The sequence below is a fragment of the Epinephelus fuscoguttatus genome, linkage group LG12 (assembly GCF_011397635.1).
Source record: "Epinephelus fuscoguttatus linkage group LG12, E.fuscoguttatus.final_Chr_v1".
Lineage (NCBI taxonomy): Eukaryota > Metazoa > Chordata > Actinopteri > Perciformes > Serranidae > Epinephelus > Epinephelus fuscoguttatus.
The window spans coordinates 10,206,166-10,221,435 of record NC_064763.1 but is presented as its reverse complement, the minus strand read 5'-3'; the positions used below and the strand labels follow the sequence as shown (position 1 = coordinate 10,221,435).

The following is a 15,270-nucleotide window of genomic DNA, read 5'->3' as shown; positions in this document are numbered from 1 at the left end:
AGAAGGTAATGGGCGCGGGCCTCTGGTGGACTGTGTGTGTGGGCAGGCGGTGTGATCTGCTCTGGGTGTACATGCTCTGCTTAGCAGTTCCATTTGGGCTCTGATGGCGTCTCAGAATGGCCTCCTTTTGCTGCTGAAACTATTTATAGGAGTGGACTCTGATGAAAGCAGGGCCGGAGATGGTGAAACATGTTGCTGCATGTTTGCTGTGTCTCCTCAATGAGCAGCAGGTCAATTTTTTATACTGGACTGTTAATGAAAAGTTTCAACAAGTTGCATGTATGCCTGGTCATTAAGTATAGATATGGAATTGTTTGATCCCTTAATCAATCGGCCATTAATATTGCTGGCTGTAATGTGTTTTGCTATCGGCAACACGTTCCTGTTGTGTGCAATAGTCATATGTTTTCTGATTGATTTTGTGTCATCACTACAAATGAGAGGAACGACTAACATATGTAAACCTTTTTTTTTGTGCTGACTTAGGTGAAGGGTAGTTCTTTATACATAGTTATAGTAATTGATTGTGAGTGAGGCCTACTTTTCATAAATAACACTAGTGCAGATGAGTATAGACTTCTAGTCCTGTTTGCAGTGTGTAGATCTTTTTAGATCTTCATGTTCATGTCTCCCACTTGTCTCTTGTAGTATGCGAAAGCAAACTGTCCATTTTATTTTGTTGTTCATGTGTTCTGTTCTCAGGGCTGCATGGTCCCACTGCCCTGTTGTATGCAGAAAACAAGTTCACAGTTTCCCACCGTTCACCCCTAAATTCCCATTCTTCATCGCTGCGCTCAGTACATCCTCTTCTCCTCGGCTGTCTCTCTTTTTCTCTCTCATCATTCCATTCATTTATTCTCCACATCGCCCAGCTTGTTCCATGACTTCTGGCCTATCTCCATGGCGTACAAATCGCGCTTTTCATTCTGGGAGCAAAAGGGAAGTCACGCTTTTCTGTGTCTTTTGTTTTTTTGGCCTTTCAGTTCATATCTGCATGGTTTTGCTTGTTGAATTTGTGAAATACTCCTTTATGGTGATGCAGAAAAGCTTTGGTCTGAATGTATGGTTTGATCTCTTTGGTTTTGCTTCCTCTTGTGTAGGTTAAAGTTGAGAACAAGCCAGATGTAAGTGTGTTTTCCCTCGCATGCTCTTGGGCACTAATTCACATGCGGAGAACAGTTTTGTGTGCTGTGGCACAAGATAACAGAGAAGAATGTAGCTACTAATCATAATCACAACCCTTTTGCAAACAATTTACTTTAGCGTGGTCCTAGCAATAGGTTGAATTTTGGAATAGGTAGGTAATGACAAATACACTTAATCATTAATTTATTAGTAGGATAGAACTCGAGGTGATATTCATATTTCTCTGGGCAACTGCTGTTTGAAGAACATGACCAAAGCATGGGGTGGCAGTCGCTCAGTCTTTGGGGATTTGGCTTCAAGTCCCCGTACAAATCAAGTACAAAGTGTGGACTGGGTGACATGCCATAGGGCAGCCCCCTCGCTCTGACATCTCCCCATACATAATGTATGTGTGTAGGTCCTGTGTGTGCATGTGTGCATTTGGGCCTTTGGGTGTGAATATAATAGCAGAGCGGAAAAATTGAATTTCCCCTCCCAATAAAGCACGTCTTCCTTCTTAATAAAGGACATTTTCTAACAATTTAGTCTCTCTGTTGTCAGTGCTGAATATTACTTGGCCCACTGTCCGAAACACTGTGTCTACATTTCTTTATTAGCTAATTAAACAATCAAAAGATTGGAATTGGTGTCCTCTGTGAAACTACGTTCAACAACACCAAGAAGTCACGATTGAACCACTGTGAAGCTTAAAGGAATACTTCACCTACAAAATGACCATTTGTATATCAATTACTCACCTTGAATTTCTGAAGAAACCTCTTTTTTCTTGCATGCCTCCATGTTGAATGGAAAATCCAAATGAGGCAAATATTCTTGATGAACTGAAGTAATTGGGAACCAGTTAACAACAGCAAAACTATATCAAAACATCAGTATAGAAACTCTGACACAACTCTTGCAGTGTAGTGCAAGTTTTATTTATCCAGTTGTATGCTCAGTACTTTCCAAACATGCTTTTTTTGTTAAAACATTATGATTTAAAACGTTTTGCTCCAAACATTCTCATGCACGGCCGAGTATTGGCCTGGGCATGTGCATGATTTGAACTTTGCTCAAGTGAAAATGCATGTGGACAACTGGATAAATGAGACTATACTGCACAAGCTGTGTGATGGATGTTTTGATGTTGTTTTGCTGTTGTTAAACGTGGTCAGTGATTCATAAAGAATGTTTGCCTTTTTGGATTCTTTGTTCACTGTGGAGACATTCGGAAAAAACATTTTTTTTTCTCCAAGAATTCAACATAATGTGGTGAGTAATTGATATATTGATATATAATGGTACATTTTTGGATGAAGTATTTTTTTTATATATACATGTAATTTTTACAACTTAGGTTCTTTTAATCTCAAAGGCACCCTCGGATGTACTGTTTAAAGTTTTATTCAGTGTTTCTCACTTTAATGCATGGCCTGCATTCTTGATCTCTGACAACAGTTTGCAAATAGGCTCCAAAGTTAAAACTAAATGAAAGTCTTGAATCAAATGGCCTGATTGCACACACTAGCTTGGGTAATTGCATACATTAGCTTGAGTGAGTGAGTGTGATATAAATCCATTTTTTGAATAATCCTTTATACAGAGTTTCTGAGCCCTGAACCTGCTGTTGAAATCTTTGACACTTTATCTGCGTCAGCCATGGAAATAATCAGCGCCACTGTCTGCCTTCCTCTGTTTGTATCCAGTCTGATGTAGATAGTAGTCAGCCTCAGGCAGATGCTACACCGAGGCTAGACACAGGAAGTGGTCCACAGTCAACTGCATCATCAGCGGAAGAGTCCAACAGTAACATTGCCATGGGCGACCCAGACACTCCGGGGGAGGACCAGAGTTTTAGCGGTAAAAAGGTGGTGAGGGTTGTGAGAAGAGTTGTTAGGCGTGTGGTTCCTGCTGGGACGGTAGAGCAGAACCAGTCTGCTGTTTCCGAGGCTGCTAGGGCTGCCTCTGCTGCAGACTCTATGTTTAAAACCACCAGAGCTGCTGGGCAGGACAAGGATGATATCTCTATGGGTCTGACAAGCCTAATGGGCAGAAGTAGAACCAAGGAACACCGGCCGCGCACCCGCACCCAGGATCGCAAAGAGGACATGAAAGAAGAGATGAAGCAGGAGGAGGAGAAAGGAGAGGTGGAGGCAGAGGGGGAAAAAGCTACTGCGGAAAAAACAGAAGAAGCCACATCTACATCTGTGCCCACATCAAACTCTGCACCACCAAAGTCTAACTCCCTCAACCCTCCAGCTGGGTTCATCCCCGCTCCCAAACCCGACCCTTTGGCCCCGCCTGCTGGTTTCATCCCCCTCCCCAAACAGAATCTGTTGACCCCTCCGCCTGGTTTCATCCCTGCCAGAAAATCCAGTCCGGTGCCCCCAAAACAAAATCCCCTGGCAAGACCTCCGGGATTCATCCCTGTCATAAAGACAGACCCCTTGGCTCCTCCTGCAGGGTTCATACCAAAGCCTCGTCCAATTGCTGTAAAGAAACCGGAGGTACTGAGTGAAAAAAGTGCATGTTTTGCTGCCTAACCCCCGGGTGGAGCATGCTGTGTGTTAATAACCCAGCCATTACTGTTCATATCCATGCAGCCTTGTCACAGTGTTTACCCTGAAAGACATCTTCAAATTGACCAGATTTGCTTTCGGTTTTGAATCACCATTTCTTACAACTATCATCATAATACTACATCTCATTTTCGTGATTAACAAAATTGCCCTTTTAACATTTCCTGCAAAAGGAAATCTTGCTCTTGATTTCTGACAAAAAAAGAGCCTTGATATAATGAAGCCACCCTGAATAAGTGAAGGGAAGCAGGGTGCATGTACCAGCTCATGATCAGACTTCATCAGTGGGTATAAGGGTTTACTCATGGCCTGCACTCTGCTAGTGTGGTCAGCTGGAGTTGTCCATGAGCACTGAGCTGTGACTCATTACTGTCACTTTCTGCAGCCAAAGCACTGAAGTTGTTCTGACCACTGAGGCAGGGGCTTTAAGGATCTTTGAGGATGCTTTTTCAAGAAACAGGAATCACAAGAAGAATTGAAATGATATTCTCATAGAGTTACTAATCAGTAGCTATTGCCAATTACACAGCCCTTTCCAAAAACAGTTGACCAAAAAAACTAAGGTCACAGTTGGTCATGCATCACCATGTGCAGCTTGGAGCTGGTACATGGATAATTAAATTCAGCTTTCGCTAAACTTTTTATGTTTGTCTGGACTTATTTTGTAGCTGTCCTTTCAGTTCCACACTTGTGCTGTCTATACTTTCATAGTCTCTCTCTCTCCTGAGACAAGGTTATATTTTGTCCTGTTATTTAGTATCTTTGGCGTTTTGTCTGCCAGCAGGCCATCTGAAAATTTGATCAACAGATGTCCACGAAATCTGGCGAACAGTTGGGTATTTGGCTGTGGAACAAGGGATTTGATTTTGGAGATATGCACCTGGTGTTTTTGCCTAGGGATATTGTGTTTTTGACTGCCCCAGGGAGATATTTAGCTTTCTGATATTAAAGGAAGGCTCAGGATGCGATGTTAAAAAAGTACATTTGTGCGTGACTAAGCATTCTTGTGCTCTCTTGTGATTTCGCTTTTTTTTCGTTCTCAGTGGAGCTATATATCAACATGACATGTTATTGACGTCAGCCATCAGATACAACTAAACTAGCCCTGGAAGAAAAGTGTGACGTATGTGGTTATTTGTTTCCACCATAAGGCTTTGTATGGATGTTTGTTGAATTCTTACTTGTAGCATATGAGATGACAGAGAAGAAGTTAACTCAAAACTAGCATCTTATTGTCATCTAAAGAAAAAAAAAATCAATCACAAATATTGATTTTTGTCATGATTAAAAAGGTTTTTGGCAGTGGACTCAACTAGAAATATATTTTAGATGCAATTAGCAGCAGATATGGGACAGAACTTAAGTTATTGATCCACAGCTGCGTACAATTACAGAGCAATGTCATGAAACTCGATGATTTAATTTCAGGTTTCTTTCCCAGATTCCTTGGATGTCAGTGCAATTGTATGAAAATTTCAGCTGAGACAATACTGAACTATTTAATTGCTTTAAAGAAGAGCAGATTGTTGCTTAAGTAACCATTGACAAAAGCCTTGAACCATTATTCTTTTGCTGCAGTGCTTAATGGTCCGATTTTCTGTAATAGTCATTTTCCCTACTCATTTCCTGATTGAATTAACTGGAAAATTAAATTAGCAGGAACAAACATCCCTTGAAGTTGGTTGTAGTTCTGAATGTGTTGGATTGAATACAGAATAAAATGATTAACCGGAAGCTAAAACATAAATGTCATCCTCATCGTCATCTTCCCATGTAATTTCCATCTCTGTGTGTGTGCACGTTTGTCTGGCAAACTGTGTGTTTGTGGGTATTTGCATATATTATAAAGGTAAAGGAGACATCTTGTCCCGCTGTGGCCCCTGATGGTAAACCGTCCTCTGTTGCACTGCCCCAAGCTCAGTCTGCACCAAGAGAACAGGTGTGTGCTCATCTTACTTCAAAGGTACAAGTAACAGTGTGTGTTTCCTACATTCAAAAGCACTAGTTTTTTTTATACTGAATACCTCTCTGTGCACAGTCAGTTTTCAGTTTGTCTAAAGTGGACAATCATAGCAATTTCCTCTGTATCATTGATTTTACTTTCTGGCTACCCAATTGCAATGGCCGGTCCTGCTATCCAACTGTAGGTCCCAGAGCTGGTTCCCTCTGAGGAGGATTACAAGCGTGTGAGGAGGATCTTCGCCTTCAATGACAATGATGTAACTTCTCTTTTTCTAACTTTGTTTGGTTTGCACCTGCCATGCTGTACCAAGGCTTTACCCAGCGACCAGCCTGTGTCAACTGCTTGCTTCCCCAGTTAGAGGGAAATGTGTCCAAAAATTACCCACGTCCACGGCTGTCCCGAGCTGTCTGCTGTTAGGTTTTCAGTTACAGGGGTCCCCTGTGCCCTGTGTTGTTGGCCACTCGGTGTGAAATCTGAAACTTTGAGATTATTGTCTCTGTTTCACAAGTTATCGAGATGACTTCAGAGTTAGTTCAGTAGAAAAATAACTGAGAGAAACCCATTTTGTGGATACTTTAATAATTAATATCTAACTTTGTATCCATAAATGCTATCTCAAATGGTATCCTGTGTGAACTGACTTTTGTTTCAGAAAACACAACAGTATGAGTCCTTGTACTCTTTGAGCTCAGTTGCACACTCCTGAAAATTAACTTGACAGCTTTAGCTCTGTGTCTGTCTTGCTCAGTGCCTTCCTCTTATTCATTCTGTAGTATTGACTTGTTTGTTATCAGGTCCAGAGGAGCCCCTGTGTACTGTATGACTTTGGACATTGCCTGTTGTAATTACTGTATTTTGCTACAGCACCAGCAGCCTATTTCTTCTCTCAAAGTCTAGAGAACCAAAAGGCTTTTTCTTCCTTCTCCTGCTGTGTCAAATTGTGTCTCATGTCTCTATTTTTGCTTCTCTGTGGATCATCGGATCCTGACTCGCTGTTTTCCCTTTTTTTGCTGTTTGCATGGCTAGCGTGCCAGACGCCGCAAATCCTCTCAGGTACGGCCTGCTCAATGGTGGGCTCGCTGCACTCCCTCGCCTGTTGAGTGCTGGAGTCTAAAGCTTGTTCTCCTCTACTGACCCCTCTGCTCTACTTTGTCTGTGCCCGCCTGCTCGTCTTTGTCCCTGCACTGTTCTCTTTGGTTCATTCAGGGTTCGTTTGAGGGCCCGGAATGTAGTAATGTGACACAAACAGTGGTTACTAAAGTTTGGGCCGGGATTCTTGACCAGGTTTTCGAGGTCTCAAAAACAGCTTGATTTTTACCGTTGCTGAATTCAGTTTACAATAAGCACAGCGTGTAGCTGTGTATTATTCTTGCTGCTTTTGCTTTATACACCCACATATAGATACAGAGGTCACACTGTAGTCATATGCAACACTAGAGAGTTTCTCAAATACTTTGCAGTGAAAAATTCCTAAGTAAAAAAGTGTCTGTGACTTTAAAGAACTCCAGAAATCCCTGAATTTCCTTGCAGTGATATAGTATATTGTATAACATATGACATTATATCCTTGTGTTTATGCATAACCATACTACTTCTATAGCTAAGTTCATTAGCATTGACTATTGCTTTGTTTTACAAGTAGCTGCATGGTGCGTGATGCACTTAATGGTTACAGTGTTCCACTGATCTTGTTAAGTGTGACTGGTAATATGACAGAACATTCATTCTGTGCGTAAGTCCCCATAGACTTACACTGTACTTCAGTGCACCTTGTGATCCCCTCTCATTAAAGCATTAATATTGTAATTTCTTTTGATGAATCCCTCTGATGACTCACTTATTCTGCTACCGTTGCTCGGCGTACAGTTGAACTGATGGTCTTGCTGCGGTGTTTTTATATTGTGTTTTTACTCATAATAATTTTTGACCTGTAAAAACTATAAAAAGTTTTTATCATGTCATATTTTCCATTGTTTTGATCATACACCTATGAGATAATGACTGAATATAACGTTCAGCTGTTGAATTCAATTGCTAAAAATACTGACTTCTCCTCCCCCCACCTTCTCCAGTCCAAGCCTGTTGAGGATCCCGTGGCCATCCTTCAGGCAGCACACACTGCAGCAAAGGTCTGACCATGACTACAACCGATTGTAGCTCTGGTTGCATCTCCCCTGTGTTTCAGAGCGATGTGTGTCTTGTGGTTTTTGTATGTGATGGACTAGTAAAGTGGTGTGGGACGAAGGCTAGTAAGTTAGGCAATCTCACCACCAGGAAAGCCCAAGTTTCATCTTCCTTATAGCCCTTGCTGTTGAGGTATCACTGAGAACTCAGCAGTTCACTACCTGCTCAGCTCGCATCTTAACCAGAGGAAGAAAATACAGAAAAGAAAAAAACAACACTCTTGGTGCAGCTGTCTGAGGTTTATTATGTTAGCTTGATTGCATGTCTGAGTATGTCTGTTTCCATGCATGACTCACTCCAAGCACTTGACTTAATTTGTCTGTTTCTGTTTGTGGAAATTGTGCTTCTTTCCTGTGCTATCCCCCTTAAGTCTATGTGATGTACTTTGCTGTGATAAAACATCCCTGACTCACCCTGTCTGTGATGTCTTTTCAGTCAACACATTAGATATAGTCTCATTTAGTTCAATGCATGCTTTAAAGCTACAGTTTACTTTTATGAAAAATTATTTTTTTTGTCATATTTGCTGAATCTGTCACTATATCCACACAGTACTACACGAGACACATAGTCTGTGAAATAAAATCATGTTCCTCTGCTTCCATGTAGTGCAAGAATCCACCGCACTGAACATGAACAGCCAGACAGAGCGTAGGAGTCTCTAGCTGTCAATCATGTCAATCACTGCTCATGAATTTCAGACTAGCTCTCATGCTAGGCAGCGCTGATCAAATACAAATAAAGATTCTGCAAATACATTGCCTATTTACCCCCTCAAATGTTGCAGAAACATATTTAGTGTACTGTTTAGCTGTAAAATGAGATTGTTTGCTCCAGCTGGTGGGAGGTGCTTAGTTTTGCCTCGACTGTTTTCAACACGCCGGCCATTAGAAGCAGTAGAAGGAGGCAGAGGAACATTTTTTTCACTTTTTATCTGTCTCATGTGTCATCCAGTGTGACAAAAAGCTCTTTTCATAGAAGTTATCAACTGCAGCTTTAAAGGGAGAATTATGGGAACTGTAGTTCTGCCGCAGAGGGCTGAGAGTGAAATTTGAAAATAAATCAACTCACACACATTCATGCAAGTTTTTCACACTGACAGAAGCCCGCCACCTAATGAATGCAGTTCTCCTTTGATGTCTCATGTGAATGTAAACAGCATGTTAGTCCATGCTTGTGAAAGTGCTATTTGAAGGAGCTTTGTGGAAGTCTTAATTTATCATTCAGCATTTTTTTTTAAATTTTGATTTGTAATGTTCAGTTATTGATCAATGATTGTTTATTTGTTTCCAATAGGGAAAGACTGAGGAGCAGATAACAGCAGAGAGAGCCTGGTACAACACAGAAAAAGTATGGCTCGTCCACAAGGATGGATTCTCCATGGGTTAGAAAAAACTTCTTTCAAATTCTAAACTGACTGTCTTGTCAGTGCTTATGTGTCTGTCTCTTTGGGACATTTGATTGTTGGACTTATGAAGCATAGAAAATGCTTTTGATATTTTAATGTTAAAAGAGGGCACCTGACTAGACTAGACCTCAGGCTGTATGTAATTAGACTAAGCATGTTGCTTGTTGAGTTTTAATGAAGCTTATGCATTATTAAAAGAGATACAACAGCCTCACATTATCAGACATGTAAGATAAGACGAAGCTTGTGCACTCGAGATCATATGTCATGATGAATTAACTACACACTTTGTGGTGATGCAGCAACTCTCCTGAAGACGGAGGCAGGCAGTCTGCCAGAGGGGAAGGTGAAAATCCGCCTGGAGAGTGATGGATCTTTATTGGATGTGGATGAAGATGATGTTGAGAAGGTATTTAATCATCAAATCAACTCTGAACCACATCAATTACGGATGACACTGGGTGAGTACATGACCGCTCTGACTTTGAACTCCAGGCAAACCCTCCGCTATTTGACCGAGTGGAGGACCTGGCCTCTCTGCAGTATTTGAATGAGTCGAGCGTGATGCACTCCCTGCGGCAGAGGTACGGCGGTAACCTGGTACACACCCATGCCGGGCCCAGCATGGTGGTTGTTAACCCCATTAGTGCCCCCTCGATGTACTCTGAGAAGGTAGGCTGCAGCCTGTGCATATAATGACACATCTCTTATGGAATTGCAGAATATAGGAGTGTAACTGGAATGAAATAAATGTACAAATGTCACCATCTCGTTATCCTCTTTCCAGGTGATGCAAATGTTCAAGGGCTGCAGAAGGGAGGACACTGCCCCTCACATTTACAGCATGGCCCAGGCTGCATACAGGAACCTCTTGACCACTCGTCAGGATCAATCTATTGTTTTGCTGGGCAAGAGCGGTAGTGGCAAGACCACCAACTGCCAACACATCATCCAGTACCTGGTCACCATTGCTGGCAGCACTAACAAAACATTCTCCAGTAGGTTGGAGAGGAGCTCTAAATAAAAAGAATTCAGATTTGGTGCATGTTGATGCTGGTGTATTATTAAGAACCCCCCAAATGACTGTTTTTTTCTGTGTTGTCCGCAGCAGAGAAATGGCAGGCGGTTTACACAGTTTTGGAGGCATTTGGAAATGCCTCTACCTGTATGAATGGGAATGCCAGTCGCTTCTCCCATATTGTTTCCTTGGACTTTGACCAGGCAGGCCTGGTAACCTCAGCCTCTATCCAGGTACAAATAAACACGTATTTAAGCATTTATTCGAGTCACTGGCGCTCAACCTTTTGAGTTTCCTACTCATGTGCTATGATCTCATGATCCCAGACAATGTGGAATAAACCAGTATAGCTATTTTTACTCCAGCAGGCTTTGATATTATGCTTACCTGCTCTGCCTGTAGTAAATGTTGTATTCTATCATGCTAACAATGGTGTAATGTATTTAAGTACAGTAACTTAAGTGCTGCACTAAAGTACAAATTACAAATTTACTTGACTATTTTATTCACATGCCATTTTATACTTCTTCTCCAGTACATCTCTGGGGGAAATATTGTACTTTTTACTTCACTGCATTCATCCGACAGCTTTAGTTACTTTACAAATTAACATTTTTGTGAACTGTAAACTACCAGTATATAGCTGTAAAGCTGAAATAGTAGTAGTTGATTAATCAGTAAGATGATTGACAGAAAATTTGTTTGTAGCTTATTTGATAATCATTGAAATCACTTTTCGTGATTCCAGGTTCATCAGTGAAATGATTTCCCCTTTATTCATTTTAATAATTTTAACTATTCATTGATAGTTTTGAAGTTTACAGTTTTGAGTACATTTCCCAATTGTACCTACATATTTTTTACTTTAGTGTTATTTATGATGACTTTTACTTGTTATAAAGTATTTCTACATTGTGGTTTTAGTACTTTTACTTACATAAAGGATCCAAATACTTCCTCCACCCGTGCATGCTAATATGCTGTTGTGCTGTGGCCTTGCAGACCATGCTGCTGGAGAAGATGAGAGTGACAAGAAGACCAGGAGGAGAGTCCACCTTCAATGTCTTTTACTACCTGATGGCTGGAGTAGACAGCTCTCTTAGGTCAGGACTATAGTTACTATGCTATTTAAATGCACAATGTACCACAGTGCTGCACTGGATTCATACATTGATATGTTGCAATGATATAATACTGCTATCCTAATAGTGACATTAGTAGACATCAGAGATGTTGATGTCTTCTGTGTTATTCTGATTTCTTCATTAGAACTGAGCTACACCTTAACCACTTTGCTGAAAACAATGCATTCAGCATCATGCCTCAGACTAAGGTAAGCTGCATTTTGAAAGATGGCACAGTCTGGCAACTGGCAGACTAATTAATATCTATCAACAACTATGCTGAACCATTGCAGATGTAATCACTTCTGTTAATCCTAATTTAAAATATCATTTGACAAGTCAGTTAACCTCCTACTATTAATTTAAGACGTTTTCTGGATTTTTTGTATTGCTGATAGTTCAGAAATGAGTTTTATTCGACTATATGTGCTATCCACCAGACTGAAGATAAGCAGCGGGCCTCCCAGCAGTTTTCCAAGCTGCAGGCAGCCATGAAGGTTCTGGGGATCAGTGGTGATGAGCAGAGGGCCTTCTGGCTCGTCCTCGGGGCCATCTACCATCTGGGGTCTGCAGGAGCTACAAAGGGTGAGATTGCTCATCAAATGGTTTTCATTCTATAGCTTCCTAACTTATTACATGGATAGTGCTAATAATAATATAATGCACACAAACAGAGATGCAGAGATCACCCTTCATTTGTATATACAGCAGTGTATGATGAAAAAGCTAAAATTGCCTAAAATGACCCTTATTAGCTGAATATAATTTAGTAACACTAAAATGTCAAGCCTGCATTATCTCACTGTAGGTAACACCTTCAATGTGATGCAAGACAGCTGTAATCCAGATAACTGAATTATGCATTTGCACTTTAAAAGATGCTGCGCAGTGCACAGGTGTTAGACCGCTCTACTGCACTGATCTAAAAAATTAAAAATTTAGGCAGGAAAAGTTTGTGTGACTAGTCATTTTCCTGGTCATCTGCTTTGAACTGATAGCATGATCGCATGAAAACCAACTGAAATCATCTGACACTCCTCACTACGGATTTTAAACCGCTGGCAAACTGCCAGAGTCTAATTGTCAGGAAATACTGTTGCAGCCAAAGGACAGAGACACATCAATCTGATTTTGGCCTGAAGTCTTGACAAACATGTTATCTTATCGTAAGAATGCATCAGAGGACTAATGAGAGCAGCAGTCTTTTTTGACATGAGGATTTGTTCTTGTCTTCAAAGCTATTTGTATGATGAAATCTAACGTAAGAGGGTTTGATTATTTTTTTTTGTTGTTGGTGCTCTAACAGATCTGCCTCCCACAGCATTTGACTTTCATTTTAAAATTAGGTACCTGCCATTTGAAAAGGCTGGTGCTGTCAAAAAGATTTTTATTATTGGTGAGCGTGGCATATTTTCTTTCTCAAGTATAAAAGACCCTTGCTTGAGAACAGTTACAGTGGGCTTTTTAAAGGATGGACTTGTACTATGTTTGCAGTGCAGATGTCACTGCAGTGCAAATCAATCAACTTGACGTCTGACTTACTGCGTTTTGAAAGCCATTCATAAACGCAGTATATCAGAATAATATGCACCATACGAATCACTAGGAATGTATAGTAGCAGTGACTCTGCATTTTCTGCAGTTGACGTGTTTGTTCACTCTTCACTCTGCACTGTAATTGCCAGTCACTTATGAAGAAATACTTGCCAAATTATTTTTAGTGATCCCCTCCAGTTGGCTGCCAATCTTTTTGATGGCAGTATAAAAACCATCCAGGAACAGTTCTAAAAAATGTTCAGCAATGAATATCATCCCATAACACAGACACCAAACAATTTTGCTCTGATCTGCAAATTACTGGGTGATTTATGGACTTAGGAGTGCTGTCGTCCCATTAAACACGCGGGGGTTTTCATGAAGAAACAGTGCATGATGGGATAAAAGTTATGAGCAAGAGTCGACACACTGATGGCAAATAAATTTTGTCTCTCTCTCCAAGGGAATATTGAATTTATTCATGAAAATACAATAATCATACCAGGGACCGCTAAAAAAGCTTTTGCCTCCACAGGACTCAGTTAGTGTTTGACTATTACACACAGTATAAAATGTTCATTGGCAATGCAGCTTCATGTTGTAACACAAGAGGGCAGCACTGGTCTCTAATTCACCAAAACTAATTAAAGGAACCACCTGAAATGAACTTGCTTTTCTCTTTATACCATACTGTCAACACTTACATCTAATGAGCGCAGATAGAAAAAGGTCTTATCACACTGTGAGTCAGGATGCTTTTTAAGAGCAAATATTATAGCTATGTAGATTTTTTTTTTTATCTTTAAGTGTCATACACTCCTTAATGTTTGATTCACTAATATCCAGATACATCGGCAAACCCAGTTTCCTCTTTTTGATGTTTTTACTGGAGTTTAATAATTGTGGTGGCAATAGTCTATCAAAGCAAATATTTAAATGTAGTTACTTGTCTGTACAACCATCCTGCTTATCATCATAAAAAGTATGCAGGGCTTCTGCGGCGCTGATGAAACAGATAGAGCCCACTGCTCACTGTGTGAAATCCCCCAGTTCCTCTCTCAAGTCTTAGAAGATACCACTTCATGGTGGATTAAAACAGAAGTTGCACTCATATCTGCATGTTTCCATCACTCCTCCATTAGATTAAAGAGAAACTTATGTTTCCCAACAGAGGTCTTTATGTAAATAAATTAATTGTGTCCCCTAATGATAAGTTTTGCTTTCATTCTCAAGACGATAAAAAGGGCAATTATCTTCGTCTTCATAGGCTGTTTTGAACATGAAACAGAAGAAGCAAGTGGATGTTTCTTTTTGTCAGCTGTAGTTAAACGCATTCAAGACAGTAACATTTTGAGCATGCTTTTAGTGCATGTTCTCACCAGCTGTGTCAGTGTCAGCTTGACCAGAGACGTAATCCTACCCTGTCACAAAGCTACTCGGCTAGCCATGTGCCTGGGGTAGTTGGCAGAAGGACTAATGGAGGTTTTCATGCACGTGTCTCAGCTGGCAGGAAACAATTTGCACGTCATGAGTGGGCCCAGAAGGCAGCCTACCTGCTGGGCTGCACCCTGGAGGAGCTCTCCTCCTCCATCTTCAAGCACCAGGCCAAGGGCACCCTGCCCAGAGCCAGCACCATTCGGCAGGCTTCTGATGAAAATGGCACAGCAGATGCAGGTACTCTACAGACCACATTTACCAACAGACTCTTTCCTCTCCATTCCTCACAGCACCACCCCCCCTCCCCCTCCTCTGTTTCTCTTTGTCACTCTGTTTCCACACACACACAGACACACATGCACACGCATACGCCTCTGCTCATCACTGGAGGGAAATTGCATGCTCTGGAGAAAGTAAAGCTTATCTTAGTAATGAATACCACAGCTTTACAATGGCTATTGACAGATAAGTACACACACTATGTCAGGACAAGCAATTTTGGATCTACTCTTCATTCATTGTCCTTGAAATTATAATTGCCTCACATTGATTTTTCACATGTGCAGGTCCTCTGACTTCCATCACGACTGCAACACACTTTGAAGGGCATAAGGATACAGTTAAAAGTCTGTCACAGAAGGAATGGACAGAATTGACCTCTGTTTCACTTCTCCTCAATCTCCCTTCCCACATGAACATACTGTCATAGATGTGTATGCACCATAAACTCACAGTTTTGTGCAATAGTGGAGTGAATTAGGAGAGTTTAACAGGTGGCTGTTGCTGCCAGGCATAGACATGAGCGTGGGCTCTTTGATCTCACCAATTCGGCAACACCTGAGTCCTAAATGACACAGCTAACAGAGGCTATTTCAGACCCAATCTGAATACTTTAT

General features: G+C 41.0%; 1 protein-coding gene across 2 annotated transcripts in view; it reads left to right on the top strand.

Annotated features, from left to right (window-relative positions):
• Window positions 1-706: 706 nt before the first annotated feature.
• Window positions 707-15,270, top strand: part of LOC125898191 (unconventional myosin-XVIIIa-like) — a 66,404-nt gene continuing 51,840 nt past the window's right edge. For both annotated transcript variants that reach the window (XM_049591911.1, XM_049591910.1), the window contains exons 1-15: window positions 707-940; window positions 1,102-1,124; window positions 2,832-3,632; window positions 5,554-5,643; window positions 5,852-5,923; window positions 7,740-7,796; window positions 9,148-9,235; window positions 9,562-9,668; window positions 9,755-9,931; window positions 10,047-10,257; window positions 10,368-10,510; window positions 11,280-11,380; window positions 11,547-11,610; window positions 11,842-11,986; window positions 14,441-14,611. In XM_049591911.1, the coding sequence (XP_049447868.1) occupies window positions 901-940; window positions 1,102-1,124; window positions 2,832-3,632; window positions 5,554-5,643; window positions 5,852-5,923; window positions 7,740-7,796; window positions 9,148-9,235; window positions 9,562-9,668; window positions 9,755-9,931; window positions 10,047-10,257; window positions 10,368-10,510; window positions 11,280-11,380; window positions 11,547-11,610; window positions 11,842-11,986; window positions 14,441-14,611 (2,290 nt within the window). In that variant the 5' untranslated portion in view covers window positions 707-900. The remainder of the gene's footprint in view (window positions 941-1,101; window positions 1,125-2,831; window positions 3,633-5,553; window positions 5,644-5,851; window positions 5,924-7,739; window positions 7,797-9,147; window positions 9,236-9,561; window positions 9,669-9,754; window positions 9,932-10,046; window positions 10,258-10,367; window positions 10,511-11,279; window positions 11,381-11,546; window positions 11,611-11,841; window positions 11,987-14,440; window positions 14,612-15,270) is intronic.